General features: G+C 41.8%; 1 protein-coding gene across 1 annotated transcript; it reads right to left on the reverse strand.

Annotated features, from left to right (window-relative positions):
* Positions 1 to 101: 101 nt before the first annotated feature.
* Positions 102 to 9,951, reverse strand: si:dkey-206f10.1 (adenylate cyclase type 8). Its single transcript, XM_018694495.2, has 20 exons — positions 9,752 to 9,951; positions 8,366 to 9,109; positions 7,172 to 7,321; positions 6,859 to 6,989; positions 6,462 to 6,573; positions 6,231 to 6,358; positions 5,948 to 6,106; positions 5,621 to 5,855; positions 5,288 to 5,458; positions 5,055 to 5,155; positions 4,701 to 4,902; positions 4,290 to 4,379; positions 3,988 to 4,148; positions 3,822 to 3,903; positions 3,566 to 3,724; positions 2,957 to 3,103; positions 2,541 to 2,633; positions 2,296 to 2,410; positions 1,955 to 2,157; positions 102 to 1,231 (listed from the first exon to the last, which is right to left on the reverse strand). The coding sequence occupies exons 1-20, from the start codon at positions 9,905 to 9,907 to the stop codon at positions 1,016 to 1,018; spliced, it is 3,555 nt and encodes a 1,184-aa protein (XP_018550011.1). The 5' UTR covers positions 9,908 to 9,951; the 3' UTR covers positions 102 to 1,015.
* Positions 9,952 to 14,306: the final 4,355 nt, after the last annotated feature.

Consider the following 14,306-nt stretch of genomic DNA (forward strand, 5'->3'; position numbering starts at 1 on the left):
AATCACATCACATCTCTTTGGACACAATGATATGAATGAATTGGAATGAAGCAGCAAATACACAATTAAAATGAAATAACACCACTCATGGTACAGTCGTTACTGGTTTTATTAGCAGAAATTGTACACTATTAAATAGTTTTGTAAAAATGATTAAAAAATAAACTTAATATACCTCAGAAAGGTGAATAACAAAATGTTACATTTGACTGTTGTGGATTACATTTCCTGAAAACTTTCAGAAAACTCAGCGTTATTTAAGGACACAGACCAGTATTTTCTAAAATATAAATCTAGAGATATATTACATACATTGATAAATTTTCTTTACTTGCTTGACTTTCACTGCTGTCTTGAAAATATAAGTGAGACTAGTGAGAGTAATCATAGTGTACCGAGACAAAACTAATGCTTGACAAAAATCTCAGAGATCCAGTGAAAACACTAGTCAGTATTGTATAGGCCACTGGTAGACTATGAGAGGTTGAGCTGGTTGTTTTGAGGTATTCTGTGTTTAGGCTTAGAGATCAGAGGATGAGCATCATCACAGCAAAAAGAATAAAAGACATGTTGGCCTTTTTTTTTTTTTTTAGCTTTGTATAAAATGAACTTAAAAGCTGAAAACAGTGCTTATAATGTGTAGATATGGCAATAAAAACAGAAAACAGTGCACCCATGATACTTACTCAGACTTGTGAAAGAGGCCAGTAGGACAGTTGGGTTCTTTCTAAATAAAGTTCAGGACACACCACTCTATCCAGCTTTCAAATATTAAAGCTCAGCTTCAGGATTCATGGGCAAGTTCCTATATTGTGTTGATTAAGCACAGTACTGTCCGTTTTTTTGATGGCAGGAAAGCTGAGGAGGACACAGTCATGAAGGAAAACTGGATCCTATGACCAGTGCACAGCTAATTTTGTTATGGCAAGGTATGAAATAAGAAAAAAGTGTAAACCAATACAAACAATATGGCTGGACTGTGTCCTCCTCCACCCATAGTCATCTGACTGTCACCTCAGCACTGCAGGGTGCAGGGAGACAGACTGAACCCCCCGTTGCTCTCTCTCATCTTCTCCTTGTGTCTGGCCTGGACGAGACCGAACACCACTCCTGCCAGCGTCATGCGTCCTGATGTCCGGCCGCCCGTGTGGCCATCTGTTCCGACAGTCGACCTCTTACTGCGCATGGTGCTGATGAAATAGGTGCGAACTTTCCCCTGGCACTCGCTCACCTACAATGACAAGAGTAGTTTCACAGATATTAAACACTTGATGCACTAATGCGAACACACTGGCTTTTATTTGATGCCTGTTGCTTCTTTTCACCAGTAGGTGTCCCCCTTGTTTAAGTTGTTCTCTAATGCCAAGCAGGCTTTATATCTACACTTGTGCTGATTATTAATTGTCTTTACTTGCGTCTAGGCCTATTTTAAGCCATCCACTCATGATCCCCAGCACGCAGCAGCAAGTGTTCTCATTGTCCCTGGCCAATCAGACTTTTTTAAATGTCTGAAGGTACAGTAGGTAGAGCTAACAGGCCATTTTACAACAGATATTTTGACATGTTAGGAATTTTAGAGGGTAAATTACATACAGTCAAAATAAATGCTACAGGGTAAATACAGTGTACTCTATCATAAGTAGTGACGCTCCATTGTCATCAGTTAAGCCTGTACACAGTGTGTATACAGTCAGCTGGTGCTTGGTTGATGACTCACTGCCATGATTCAAACTTTATTCCTCATGTCATTGTGGCAGGTTGAGCCCAGTGTCCTTCCATCTTTTCACAACTTAACTAAACCTTTCTAAGCCTGACTTAACATCCCACCTCTCCAGTAACATACTTCCATTCTCCATTTCACTGTACTACTGTGTGAAGAATGAATGATAGTTAAACATACTACATAACCATCGCTAACAACAGGACGTACAGAATCCATCTCTCTGCTACTCACCCCCTTGACAAATATTTCTCCACGGAGCTCCAGGACAAAACCCCAGTCTGCCAGGATCCTGCGCGTGGCCTCGGGCACCTGGATGCGTCCACTTACACCTGTGCTGTCCATGCGGCTGGCCAGGTTCACTGTCGAGCCCCAGATGTCATACTGCGGCTTGGTGGCACCGATCACACCAGCGACCACCGGCCCGTGGGCGATGCCTGTTTAGACCAGCAGAGAAAATTCACTTGAAATGATGAAAAAGTAGCTGGTCTTTGACATTGGATATCCTAGAGAAAGGTGCATCATCAGTAACAGTTTGTTTATGTGAGTGTGTGTGCGGGAGGTCAGCCACTTACCCACACGCAGCTGAAAGTTTTTGGCAGAGAACCTGTTAATCTCTTTCAAGGTCTCTTGCATTGCCAGTGCAAACAAAACCAGCTCGCTCAGGTGATTCCATTCATCCATGGAGACCTGAGAGGGTGAAAGAGACAGAGATAGATACATAGATAGAAAGAGAGGTGAGGAAAATGAATTTATCAAAGTTGCTACCAAATGGAGTCAAAACAAAATAACGCAGACTAAGTACTAGAAGAACTCCCACCTGTCTGTCTGGAGCTAAGCCAGAGGCCGCCATGTAGCAGCTCCCAATGGTCTTGATCTTCTCCACGCAGTGGAAGTATGACTCCTCCAGCAACTTGTAAGGAGAGGAAGAAGAAACATTTAGAGATAAAGGAAATTACACACATAAATCTCATATATAGGAGCTGAGTTATGCAAAGAGAAGGAATCCCATTTATCAGAGGCAAGACCTGGATTGAACAACACTGTCTCTATCTTATTTATTTTCATCACCTTACGGGGAAGGTAAATTCTGTTTCAATTGCACTGATTGAATACCAGGAAACATACTGCATATCTATATTACTCTGTTTGAACAAATTACATATTATCCTACAATATCGTTAAATGTGTGGTTAGATAAACAATCTTAGGCACAGTTTCATTTTCAGTACTCACCTCATCAAAGCCAGCAATGATCTCATTCAACAGTCGGAGGCAGTCCACTCCTTCATGTTTGATCTCTTTCTGCTCAAAGTACTCGTTGAACCCAGCAATTGAGGCAAACATAACACCCACTTCATCATAGGACTGGGAGTAAAGCTCCTGAAATGAAAATTGAGCCCATGTACAATGAGCTTGGCGGGGGGAATTCTTAAAAGCCTCTTTGTTTGGCTCATATATGAACTGTATTATTATTCAGTAAAACGTTTAGTTTTTGAGGGAAAGAAGTCTGATGTTGCTTCCAAAAGAGAAGTGGTTGAACAAATTGAAATGAAAGGTCCACAAATGTGAAAACACTTAAAATGTGAAGTATTTGAAATGAATATCAGGTTGCACATTTCCAATCCAATATGTTTATTACATTTATTACATAACATTTTTACTGTTATTGTTTTCATTTACTTCAACATTCATAAAAAGCCATAAACAGCAGAACTGCCATATATTTGCAAGAGTCCAATCAGTATTTCCAAAATATAATTTTACTGTAGATTTGGATTATTATTATTATGTTTTTGTTCTACTACTATACAGTATAGGAAGAACTATGGGTGTTTTTGGTACCTCGTCATTCTTGCTCCGGTCCAGGAAATGTCGTGCTACGTGCAGCGGCAGGATGTTGTGCAACAAACACTCGTTGTGTTCCCGCAGTTCTCTCATGTCCTCCACTTCCTGTTGGGCCTGCAGACGCCACAGGAAGTCCAGTCTGGCAGTGGCCTCCCACTGGAAGAACAAAGGGCAGATGCAGCATTTATCAGAGATCACACTTACTCACTTACGCCTCTACCCAAAACCAAGGGAAAGCTGAGTTTAACAGTACCTGCCGTCCGTTGTAAAAGACAGCCACAATAAACATCACCATGAGAATGATGGAGATTCCCTTTCTCCTGACATAATGAGACCTGCATGATTAATGAAGAGAGGTGGAATTGAAAATGTGACTGAGCACAACAGTAGTACAGCAGGAGTATGTGTTTGGCACTGACCTGTGCAGCATGTCATGGCGTGTGAGTGTAAGGAAGGCCAGGTGGATGAGGTAGGAGTATACAGCCACCGCCAGCAGCAAGACGGCCAGCTTAAGTAGAGAGTTCAGACGCAGAAACACGGCACAAGTCACCATGGCGATCACACCGCTCAACACAAAGACCTGAAGAAACAGAGAAGGAAAGAAGAAAGGGCGACTGAAGATGAACACAGTAGACTGGATGAACCACAGGAAATCACATAAAATCTCTTAAGGTAATATGTTGTATGTAAAATTAAACACATAAACTGCTCTTGTCCTTACCTCAGGGTAAGTGCAGACAGTGAGAACACGTGAGGCTGCGTTACTTCTGTCCATGTCAGCCTCTCCTGTGTTTGTAAGAATGCACCATACCTGTGCCCAGGCACACAGCATACAAATCACATTAAATCTCTGACAACTAACAAAAGGCAGAAAGAGGAAATTTAAAGCTTTTGTGCCCCATTTTTGGCACTTTTTGCGTTTGTAGTACTGCATATCATTTATCAAACTGGCCTGGAAGCATCAGCTAAATTTACTGATATCTATACAATTTGTGAGGGCCAGTCTTATGTGGAAAAAATCTATAGAAATCACGCACCATGCACACAGTATGAGAAGGAAAAATGTGGCAGAGAATAGACCATTTGATAAACCTTTTCAAGTATATTAATCTGGCCCTGTTTTCTCTCTCACCATGTCAGTAGAGGCCAAGCCAAAGTTAATGATGATGGCAGTGAGGGTGAGAAGGTTGCGGGCACTGTTGTTTTCATGGATCCAGCAGCAGAAGTGTTGCAGCGCCACAGGAGCCCACTTGAACTCCTCAGCCAGGGCTAACAGCAGCAGCAGCATGTAGGCGAGCAGGAAGACTGAAAATTGGAGAACGACTGGGAACAACCTGCAGAGAAAGATCAAAGGAGGTTGAAGTTTTGTCACTTTAGGTTTAAATGAATGGGTCTATATGAACCATTCAAACCTAATAAATCCTTATGATCTAAATGCAGCACTTACAGCATGACCTTTGACTGTACAGAGTTGGTGTTTTCCTACCTGGGGGCAGGGATGAGGGCCTGGGCAGCCATGAGAAAGAGAAGCATGATGAAGGAGCAGACCAGATTGGAGTTGAACATTTCATCTCTCATCTGGGAGAACTGGGCCAACCAAAAGAGATCGAAGAAAGACCAACATCATTTCCTCTGCGTTTCAAGGTACTGGTACATGAACATCCTTTTTGTTCATAGAAAACACCACACCTTCCTTAACCTGCCTCCACACTTGCGTACCTTGTCCTCGATGTGTGTGTCCTTGAACACCAGGGTCAGTGGAGTGATGTGCTCCTTGTGCATGCGCTCACTGCTCCGAACCTCTATAGCATGCTTGATGCGTTTGTTGATTTCTTTGGAGGTGGACTGCCATATGTTGGGCAGCGAACCGTTTGTAAAGGAGGCCAAGATCTATAGTGAAAGGAAAGAATAGGTGTGAGATTGGTCAAGTCATTTTTTTCTGTTTAAATATTCTATCCCTCATGCCATAGTTATTGGGATCAACACCTTTTAGTGTGTGACACAAGGTACACAAGAACATGAGCACTATAAGTTTAGTATCCCTGCACCTACACTGTTCATGTCAATGACGTTCCCAAAAGGCAACTCTGGGTTCCAAGTTCGGTTTGTTTTCAGGACTTTGGGGGGCTCAGTGAGGTTAACTTTGTTGTTTTCCTCCTGAGGGCAGATGAGGAAAGTGTCGATGTTGTGCCTCCTCAGAAACTCGTTCCTGTCACGGCCATGACCGTCCTCTGTCTTGTAGGTTCCGTCCAGAGAGTCCAGAGTCGCCCTTGAGATATGGATGCGACTGAATGATGGAGAAGAGGAGCAGAGAAAATTATAAGTGATGTGCAAAGAAATGTTCCTCCAATCATGACAAGAGGAAAATGAATTACTCACCCTGGGATCCCCCCGGCCTCCAGCATGTTGGCAATGCCCACATCCCAGGACCAGACGTCAAACTGCCATTTCTGCAGCCCGAGCACCCCACAGAGGACAGAACCTGTGTGGATCCCGATCCTCATGTCCATGTCAAAGTTTAACTGCTTCCGTACAAACCTTAGTGGGAAGACAAATTACAATGCAACAGCAATACTGTATCATATTTTACAGTGAACTTGTAATAGTTCTAATCAGAATTTAGGGACCCAGTGGGGTTTGACTCTACTGAGTTAAAACTGACCGTATAGTGTTGATCATAGCCAAGCCCATCTCAACACAGTAACGGGCATGGGCACGCTGTGGCTCAGGGACCCCTGACACACAGTAGTAACAGTCTCCCAGTATCTTTATTCGCAGGCAGTGGTGTTCCTACCATGACAGAAGACAAATTAGAAGGGAGTCATTACAACAGAAGTTGTGTCAAAAATATCTAATTTGTCATCTTAAAATAACTTGAAGTGCAGGTTTTCACCTCTGCCAGTCGGTCAAAGCGTCCAAAGAGCTCGTTGAGGGTTCGAACCAGATCCTGTGCTGACAGGTTCATGGACAAAAGAGTAAAGCCCTTGATGTCTGCAAAAAGGATGCTGCAGAGAGGAGAGACAGAGAACTGTGAACAAAAAGAATTTCAATGCATGACACATTCAAATTATTTTTGAATTTCCTGTCAAACTGTCCTTTTCCAGTGCAGATATGCGAGACTAACTGTGAATCAAAGAGTTTCCCATTTGAAAAAGACAACACTTGAGAGAAACCTTCCCTGAAATCCTCTTAAAACAGGCTGATAATCAGTGTTTTAATTTGTATTTGAAATTTCTGATTCAGAGGTATAAACATAAGCCTTGTAAATACTAATGTGAGTGTGTGTGTACCTGACATCTTTGTACTGGTGGATATAGATTTTGTGAAACTCCTGAGGATTGAGCTCATCCTCCAAAGAGCTCATGTCAGCAATCATCTCCAAGGCAACAAAGCGAGGCAGGATTGACAGCACCAGACGCTCCTGTATGCCAACATAATACGCCCAATGTGACAGTGTATGGTTAAACCAGCATAATGTTGATTTACACACAGTTCACAGAGGATCTATGAAGCATTTTTATCCTCCCATGAACAGAGAGATAACAGTCTACAGTGTCTACATATTCTAGTCTAACCTATAGTACAATGCCAGCAGCATGCTACCTGTCTCTGGTTCTCTTGCTCCAGTTTGAGGCGACCCTCAATGCAACGGCGCGTTTCCAGGAAAACTTGTCTCTGGGCGTGGTCTGTCAGGTAGTGGATGAACAAGCCAGCTGTGTTCATACCCAGGTACAGCAGGCCTTTGGCAAACACCTGCATCCAATGGACATACATTTATTCACTTTATTTAACTGGGAACATCCAAAGCAAAAAAGACTAAAAGATAAGATAAGCATAAGATTAGAAATGGGAAGTGGATTCTGCCCTCACACAACTAGGGGGACATTGCAGCAGTTTCTAAACCAACCTATGCTCTCTAAGTCCAGTAATAGGCTTGCAGTAATGCCAGTATCCAATCCAATTCATGGATGAACTTTAAAAGCGAGTTTACACTTGTGAGATGTGAAATGCACAGATAGAGGGTCAAGAGAGATAGGCAAAGAAGGAAGGGGATCTTACATCCTTAGCCAGTGTTTTCTTAGACTATTGGACTGCACAGACAAATCAGTTTGTCAGGAGGAGGAATGTAAAACTCAACTTAGTAGAAAAATTAAAAATGTACTGTTTAGTTTTACACTAAAGTAATATCTTGAAGGACTGAATTTGATAAAGGAGTGTTGAATAACAGAAAGAAATTTAAAGTTTAAAGGACCAGTGTGTAACATTGAGTGGCCTCTACGGGGAAGAACACAAATTGCAACCCAATGAATACCTGTCCACTCCCTCCCTCCAAGCGTGTCTGAGAGTCTATGGTGGCTGTTGGGTGACAAAATGGCATCAACTACCTCCTGGACTAGTCTGTCAAGCAAAAAGGTTTGTTTATGTAGCTATATTTAGATATGATATTTATGTATATATAATAGCTGATATGTACTCTCTTCGTCTCCTCTGGCTTCTGTATTCAAACTGCAATGTCAGTGTAAAAACATGAAAGGCGATTGGTTTGTCTGTTCTCAGCTACTATAGACACATAGCTGCACAATGGCGGACTCTGTGGAGGAGGACCACTCCCATGTAGATATAAATGGCTCATTCTATATGAACAAAAATACAATTATTAGTTTTAGGTGATTATATACTAACAAGTATAATGTATTTATGTGTATCATATTCCATTTCTGCCAAATGTTACACACTGGTCTGTAAAATTTTCAGCATTCATTAGTCCAAGTCCAGTTAGTCAGTTGATTTGCTCACCTTTTTCAAAAGTACGGTGTCATTGTAGTAGTGCACTATCTCAACCAGAAGGTGCAACACTGAGGTAAGGGAACCGGCGCACATGGCCCAAAGCAAAGGTAACGGCAGCAGCGTGTATGTGGCGAACAGTGTGAACAAAACATACCATGAAGGGTCTTTTTCTAGTCCATAAACCAGTCCTCCCAGCACCTGCGTGGTCTGTGACAGCCAGCTAGCTAGGCCAGCATAACGGAGCCACCTTGGGGACATGGAGTCTTTGCAAGTCAACACCACGATGCACAGTGCTACAGCTAACACCATGAAAATGCCCGTCAGGCAGCCACGCAGTATGTCCGTGACTGCCTCTGGGGCTAGCGCCAGATACAGGACCAACACGTGCAGCTTGGCCACAGCATCGATTATATTTGTTATAGCTAGAGAGTTGCGTCTTTGGTGAGAAGAGTGCTGCTGGTAGAGTCTCTCCAGGTCACGGGACTTGAAGGTGTGCCTCAGGGTGGGTATGTAGACACCACGAACAGTGTGACCCCAGCTCACAAAGAAGTCGGCATCGCTGACATAGTCGTGAAAAGAACCTCCAACACTGGTGTGTGTGCTGGTGGAGCCGCGGGAACTAGATGGGTGGACTCTGAATGAGGAGGAGCGGCGTTTCGTGGCCCCACGTGTGGCCTTGTTACGGATTTGTCTGTTGATCTCCTCCATGTAGGTGTCTGTCACAATGATTTTGCGTGCTGGTTCCACACCAACCTGTCATAATGCAACAGAAAAACATATGTGTTTACTGTAACAGGTGCCATTCCTTTAAAATACATACCATTCCTAATGGTTTAATGGGCAGTACATGGGAAGGCCCTTTAAAGGGTTGGTTTATCTGAATTACAAAAAACATGAATGATTCCTCACTTATTCCTAGTTTTACCCATGCAGATGTGTTATTTTACATTATTGGATTTTGCACTACCTATACCTGTCTATGTGTCAGGTCAAGTGAATGGAACTTATTTATGGTGCTTGCAGCATCAACAAATTTTATTTGTGAAAACCAAATATCCCAAACTCTCTGTACGGCTAGATACCATAAGTGACAAAATAGATTTACACACAAGTTACACTGAATTACAACATTTCATTACTGCATGGATAGTTTAGACTGCTGTAGCCTGATGATTCATCTTCAGGCTGTCAATGCAGACAAATCATTAGACACATCAAACATGACTTTCTGTTTGGTTCAGTTTTCCTCGGTTTGTGTGACATGAGTCAGTACACACAATCCTCATAATCTTGTAGGGGAGTATGTACAAAACAATAGAAAACAGCAAAACAGTACAGACAACAGTTCCGTCTGGATATAACAAATCTACTGATTACTGTGGAATAAACAGTCACCTGGGCGCTGAGCTCCTGCTGGATAATGATGTGTTTTACAGCATTCTGCCACAGCATTTTCTTCCGCCGCAGCCCAGGAGACAGGGTTGCGGTCAGGCAGGGTGGCTCACACAGCCCCATGGGGGAGACCTGACTCGTCTCAGCAAAGGTCACCATGGCGATGACCTTAGCTGACCTAAGCTGTTGGTCTCAGATCAGGAGGAGGCGGCAGCCTGGAGTGGGAACAGAGGAAGGTGTAGTTAGTGAGGATCTTCTTTTTCTTTTAATTTTTTTTTACTTTGCAAAATCACATCACTAAGAGATTTTAGATCTCTTTAACCCATTTAACAACTTACAGCATGATACCAAGTAGGCTGACTTGATGACAAAACATGACATTCAAATATAACACCAGGGGATCTGTGAAGCTGTGAATACACTGCGTCATTACAGCTCCTCATATGTTCTATACACTGACCCAACATGACATTTGTCCAAATAAATGTAGTTACACCTTCCAAAAAAAAAAAAAATGCATCTTTAAGATCTTTTAAATGATGATGATTTATTTGGACAGAAGTGACAATGCTGCACAGATTCATCAGCCACCTGGTAGGCTCCACGTGTTGTCACAGTGTGTGCCAGAAGAAAGGCAGCTTTCCAACAAATTATCTGGTGGCCAGATTTAGACCTGAGCTGGTTAATACCCAGAGTTAAACTCCTCCAGGTCCTTCTGGCTCTAGATGCTGCTGTCCCACCCACTCACAGTCCGCTGTCACCAGCCTGATTCTCACCAAGATTATGTATCCACACTGCACAGACTGGATATTATAAAACATTTACTGCATTTTTGATTAAGGCTGTCACTACAGCTGCTGATAAATATTCACCTTGTGAGTGAACGGTATTCTATAGTAACATCTTTATTGACTTTTTAATCATACAGGAAGCAGTAGAGTTTCTCTACTGTGGAAGGATCACTTGTTCTGTGGCTGTGACAGGCATGCTCCCAATTATGTACACTCAAAAGTAAAATACAGACTTATCGACTGCATTGTAATATATGTACTTTCTGAATTTAGGCTTCCTATATGCCATAGTCTACACCTATTTTGTGTAAAAAAAAAAAAAAAAAAAAGTTAAAGATACAAAACTGACCTGTGTTGTTTTACATATTGTGTATCTACTCCTCATGTCCAGCATTTGCCATAGGATGTATTTAGCCAGTTCATCATAATCCACTTTTTCTGGTTCCATTGCATAGAAATCGTACACAGATCTGAAAATTAAGGCATAATCCATAAATGGGAAAATGGAACTTCAGGTAGTCCCAATTATTAAACAGAATCCAAAACTGATGTGGAAACGGGGAGATGCAGATCCAGTCAAGGTGTGTGGAGTCGTTCTGGCAGGATTGTAGGTCACCACCTGGACTGTTTTGAAATGAAGTCAACAACTGCCACGTAGCAGAGCTGCAGGAGTGAGGAGTGCAAAGAGGATTAGTTAGTCAGCAGCCACTCTCACTGGCCTGCAAAGCTGAGGTCACTGGCACCAAGACAACACCAAGATAGATGCAATGCGCTTCAACCAAACCTTTTAAAAGTAGGGTTGACACTTAAGTTCATTGGCATTACGACCAGTCTATTTACACATGCTCTCTCTTTCATACGATTGTCAATATTCTTTTTCTTCATTTACTCTAATCCCATTCTGATGGTAATGTAGAAATAAAATGAAGAGGTGCTGGTTAGTCATTGCCTTTGCACTCCTGGTTATGTCAGCACTTATTTGTGCAATTACTGACACCAGGGTGATGAGTTTCTTTCAGGCTGTGTACAGTTACCTAAAAGGCCTACAAATCCAGGCTGCCTGTGAGAGCAGGGAAGCTGAATCCTCCCCCACCCAGTAACAGCACCCTGAGGTGATTCAACAACAAACTGACCCCAGTGAAACAGCATTTAAATTCACTTGTTTCTCAGATGGTGAAACAGGCTATTTCACATCTATCTGACCAGCAACTGTGCTGCATTTTTGTGTTGATGTTATAGGATTATGATTATGGTATTATGATTATATATGATATAAAGACCTAAATTGGTCATGTGGTCCTGAGGGATACATTCACTGATTTTCAGTCCAAGGCTTCACGTGTTGTTTTCCATAAATTCACATCATGCATAACACAATTCACCTATAACTCTACGACTGCTTCTCTGTAGTCCAATAGGGAAACCATTCCTCTATATCTTCTAGCAGTATCCATACAGAAAAAACAGCACATAAACAGTCGAATAAAATGCTGTCCAGAATAGACAGAATAGATCCACTGACATAGATTTTCTCTACAGGTTATTGTTATGAATTTTAAAAACAGTGATATAATCCTTTGTGTCCTTATTTGTTTTTGTGTGGTTGTATTAGCAATGTTGGGCTGGTTAATGTTACGCAAAGCAAATGCTATTCTGTAGCCAAGGCACAAAATGTCCCTGATCATTTATCAGCATTGCTCGATATTGTTGTACTGTATTTGCATAACTGCAGATCAGCAAAAGAAAATCAGCAAGAACAACAGGTGTAATAAAGCAGTATTGATAATGATAAATTCTTACTATGCTGATAGCATCAGCAGGCCTGTGGTTCCCGTGGTTGTAAGCTGGTTAAAGTTTCTGAGACTTGCTTTGCTAATTGTGTCCAGGCGAAGCACAAAGCCCCCTAAGGCTGATCTAATGAGTTCCCATCTGTCCCACCATGATTGTGTAGTTCAGACCTTTCTTGCTGATTACTGTGCATCTAAAAATAGCTGCAGGTCCTAAGGCAATTAGTTCTACTATACCTGCAACCACATCAGCACAGCTCTGTGACACCTGGCAAGCACACAATAAAACCCCCTTTGAATATGTTTAATTAGCTGTCAGTTGTACTAGAAGCAATGAGGGAGAAGGAGTAAATCAGTGATTGTTCTGGAGGAACTTAGTGTTCATTATAAGCTCTTGCAGTTAATGCCTGTCTGTCTGCTGTACGCGTTCAATCTGTAATTTTATTTAGTGACTCTATTTGGAGTGCCTGTGAACTTGTATCCAAATGAGGGAGGGGTTAGGATGGGTTAGTCCAGTAAGGGCAAAAACCCAGAAGCTGATTAGTATTAAGGCTAACTGCTTTGGCTGTCCACTAATCAGCTGATTCTCATACGCACTGAAGCCAAACCAGCAACAGCACTGACCCTATGGCCTGCGTGCCTGCCAAACATTTCACTTATGCTGGACACAGAGATCTATTTGTGTCTGTCGGGTGTGTATCACAAACACGCTGTGTAAGCAAATGTGTGTGGTGTAAGACTACAGTTGGACAGGGAATGCGTGCAAGCTTTTGTTGGCAGTTTCACAAAGCTCTTCTAAGTGAAGACGTGCACAGGTCAGTTACGGTCAAACCGAGGATACATAACAAATTACAGACTGCTTTCACAATGATATTTCCCACCAACTATAACAATATGTTGCATCAAAAAATAACACAAATTTCAACTAACCGTTGACAGAATATGAGATGTTTAACTCCTGTGTCCATCCTCTTACCAAACAGCCCCCATCCCCAAAGATGGAGGAGCCATATAGCATGATGATAGTAAGAAGCACAAAATCCAAAAGGTATTTATTCTGTAAAGCTGGCTTTACTGTTTAATGACAAGAAATATTACCAACCATATCACACACAGGCTCTGGTTTGGGGGCACCCAGACTCCATCAGCCTGTGCTCAGTAGACCAGTTCAGCAAATGATTTTCTACTCTTGCACTAAAATACAATAACCACTAGCAGTTACAAGTTTATCTTGACCTGACAACCTTTCCAAACCCCTGTTTATGACCTTTAGCTTAGGCATCATTAGCAACAACCACCTATTCAACTGTTAAAGACATGCCAGCAGCATGAGGTATGCAAGGACAAAAATACTGCTACATAGAGCACTCATGGATCTCATGGCTTAGTGGGGTTAAGAGACCCTGGGACATAAATGCTTTAGCGTGCTAAGTGGTCCACTGAGAAGCACCAAGTTTAGACTTCAAAACAGGTTGCAGATAATGTGACACGTCATGTCCAACAATTTTGGAAACATTTTGCAAATTGCTTAGGCTTAGGTTGTGTTACACTTACAATAAAATTGTTTTGAGGAAAAATGATAATCTCTAGAAATTGCAGACTTTATAACTTAAAAAAAGCTTCAATTAGATTCCTTCTAATCCACTGCTGCCGCCAACTGGTACAAAGGAAGACCTACTGCAAAAGCAGGATGTCCCATCATCATCATCTATAGAACTATACAGTCTACAAAATGCAGATTTTTTTTTATTGTTGATAAACTCTATTGTGGCTTGATAATCATACTGAATTGTTATTTTATTTTTTAAATCATTTTCATTCTTTCTTAAATCATTGAGTAAACTGGAGATGTTGGCAGCAATTTAGAGGTCTGGACGGCTATCTCTGCAAAAATAGGACATTATTTTATGAATGGAAAGGGAACTGCAGTGTTTTAATAAGTTTACTGATTAACGGGGCATGTCTATTGGACTGTCAAGT

Source organism: Lates calcarifer, linkage group LG7_1 (genome assembly GCF_001640805.2).
Source record: "Lates calcarifer isolate ASB-BC8 linkage group LG7_1, TLL_Latcal_v3, whole genome shotgun sequence".
Taxonomy (NCBI): domain Eukaryota; kingdom Metazoa; phylum Chordata; class Actinopteri; family Centropomidae; genus Lates; species Lates calcarifer.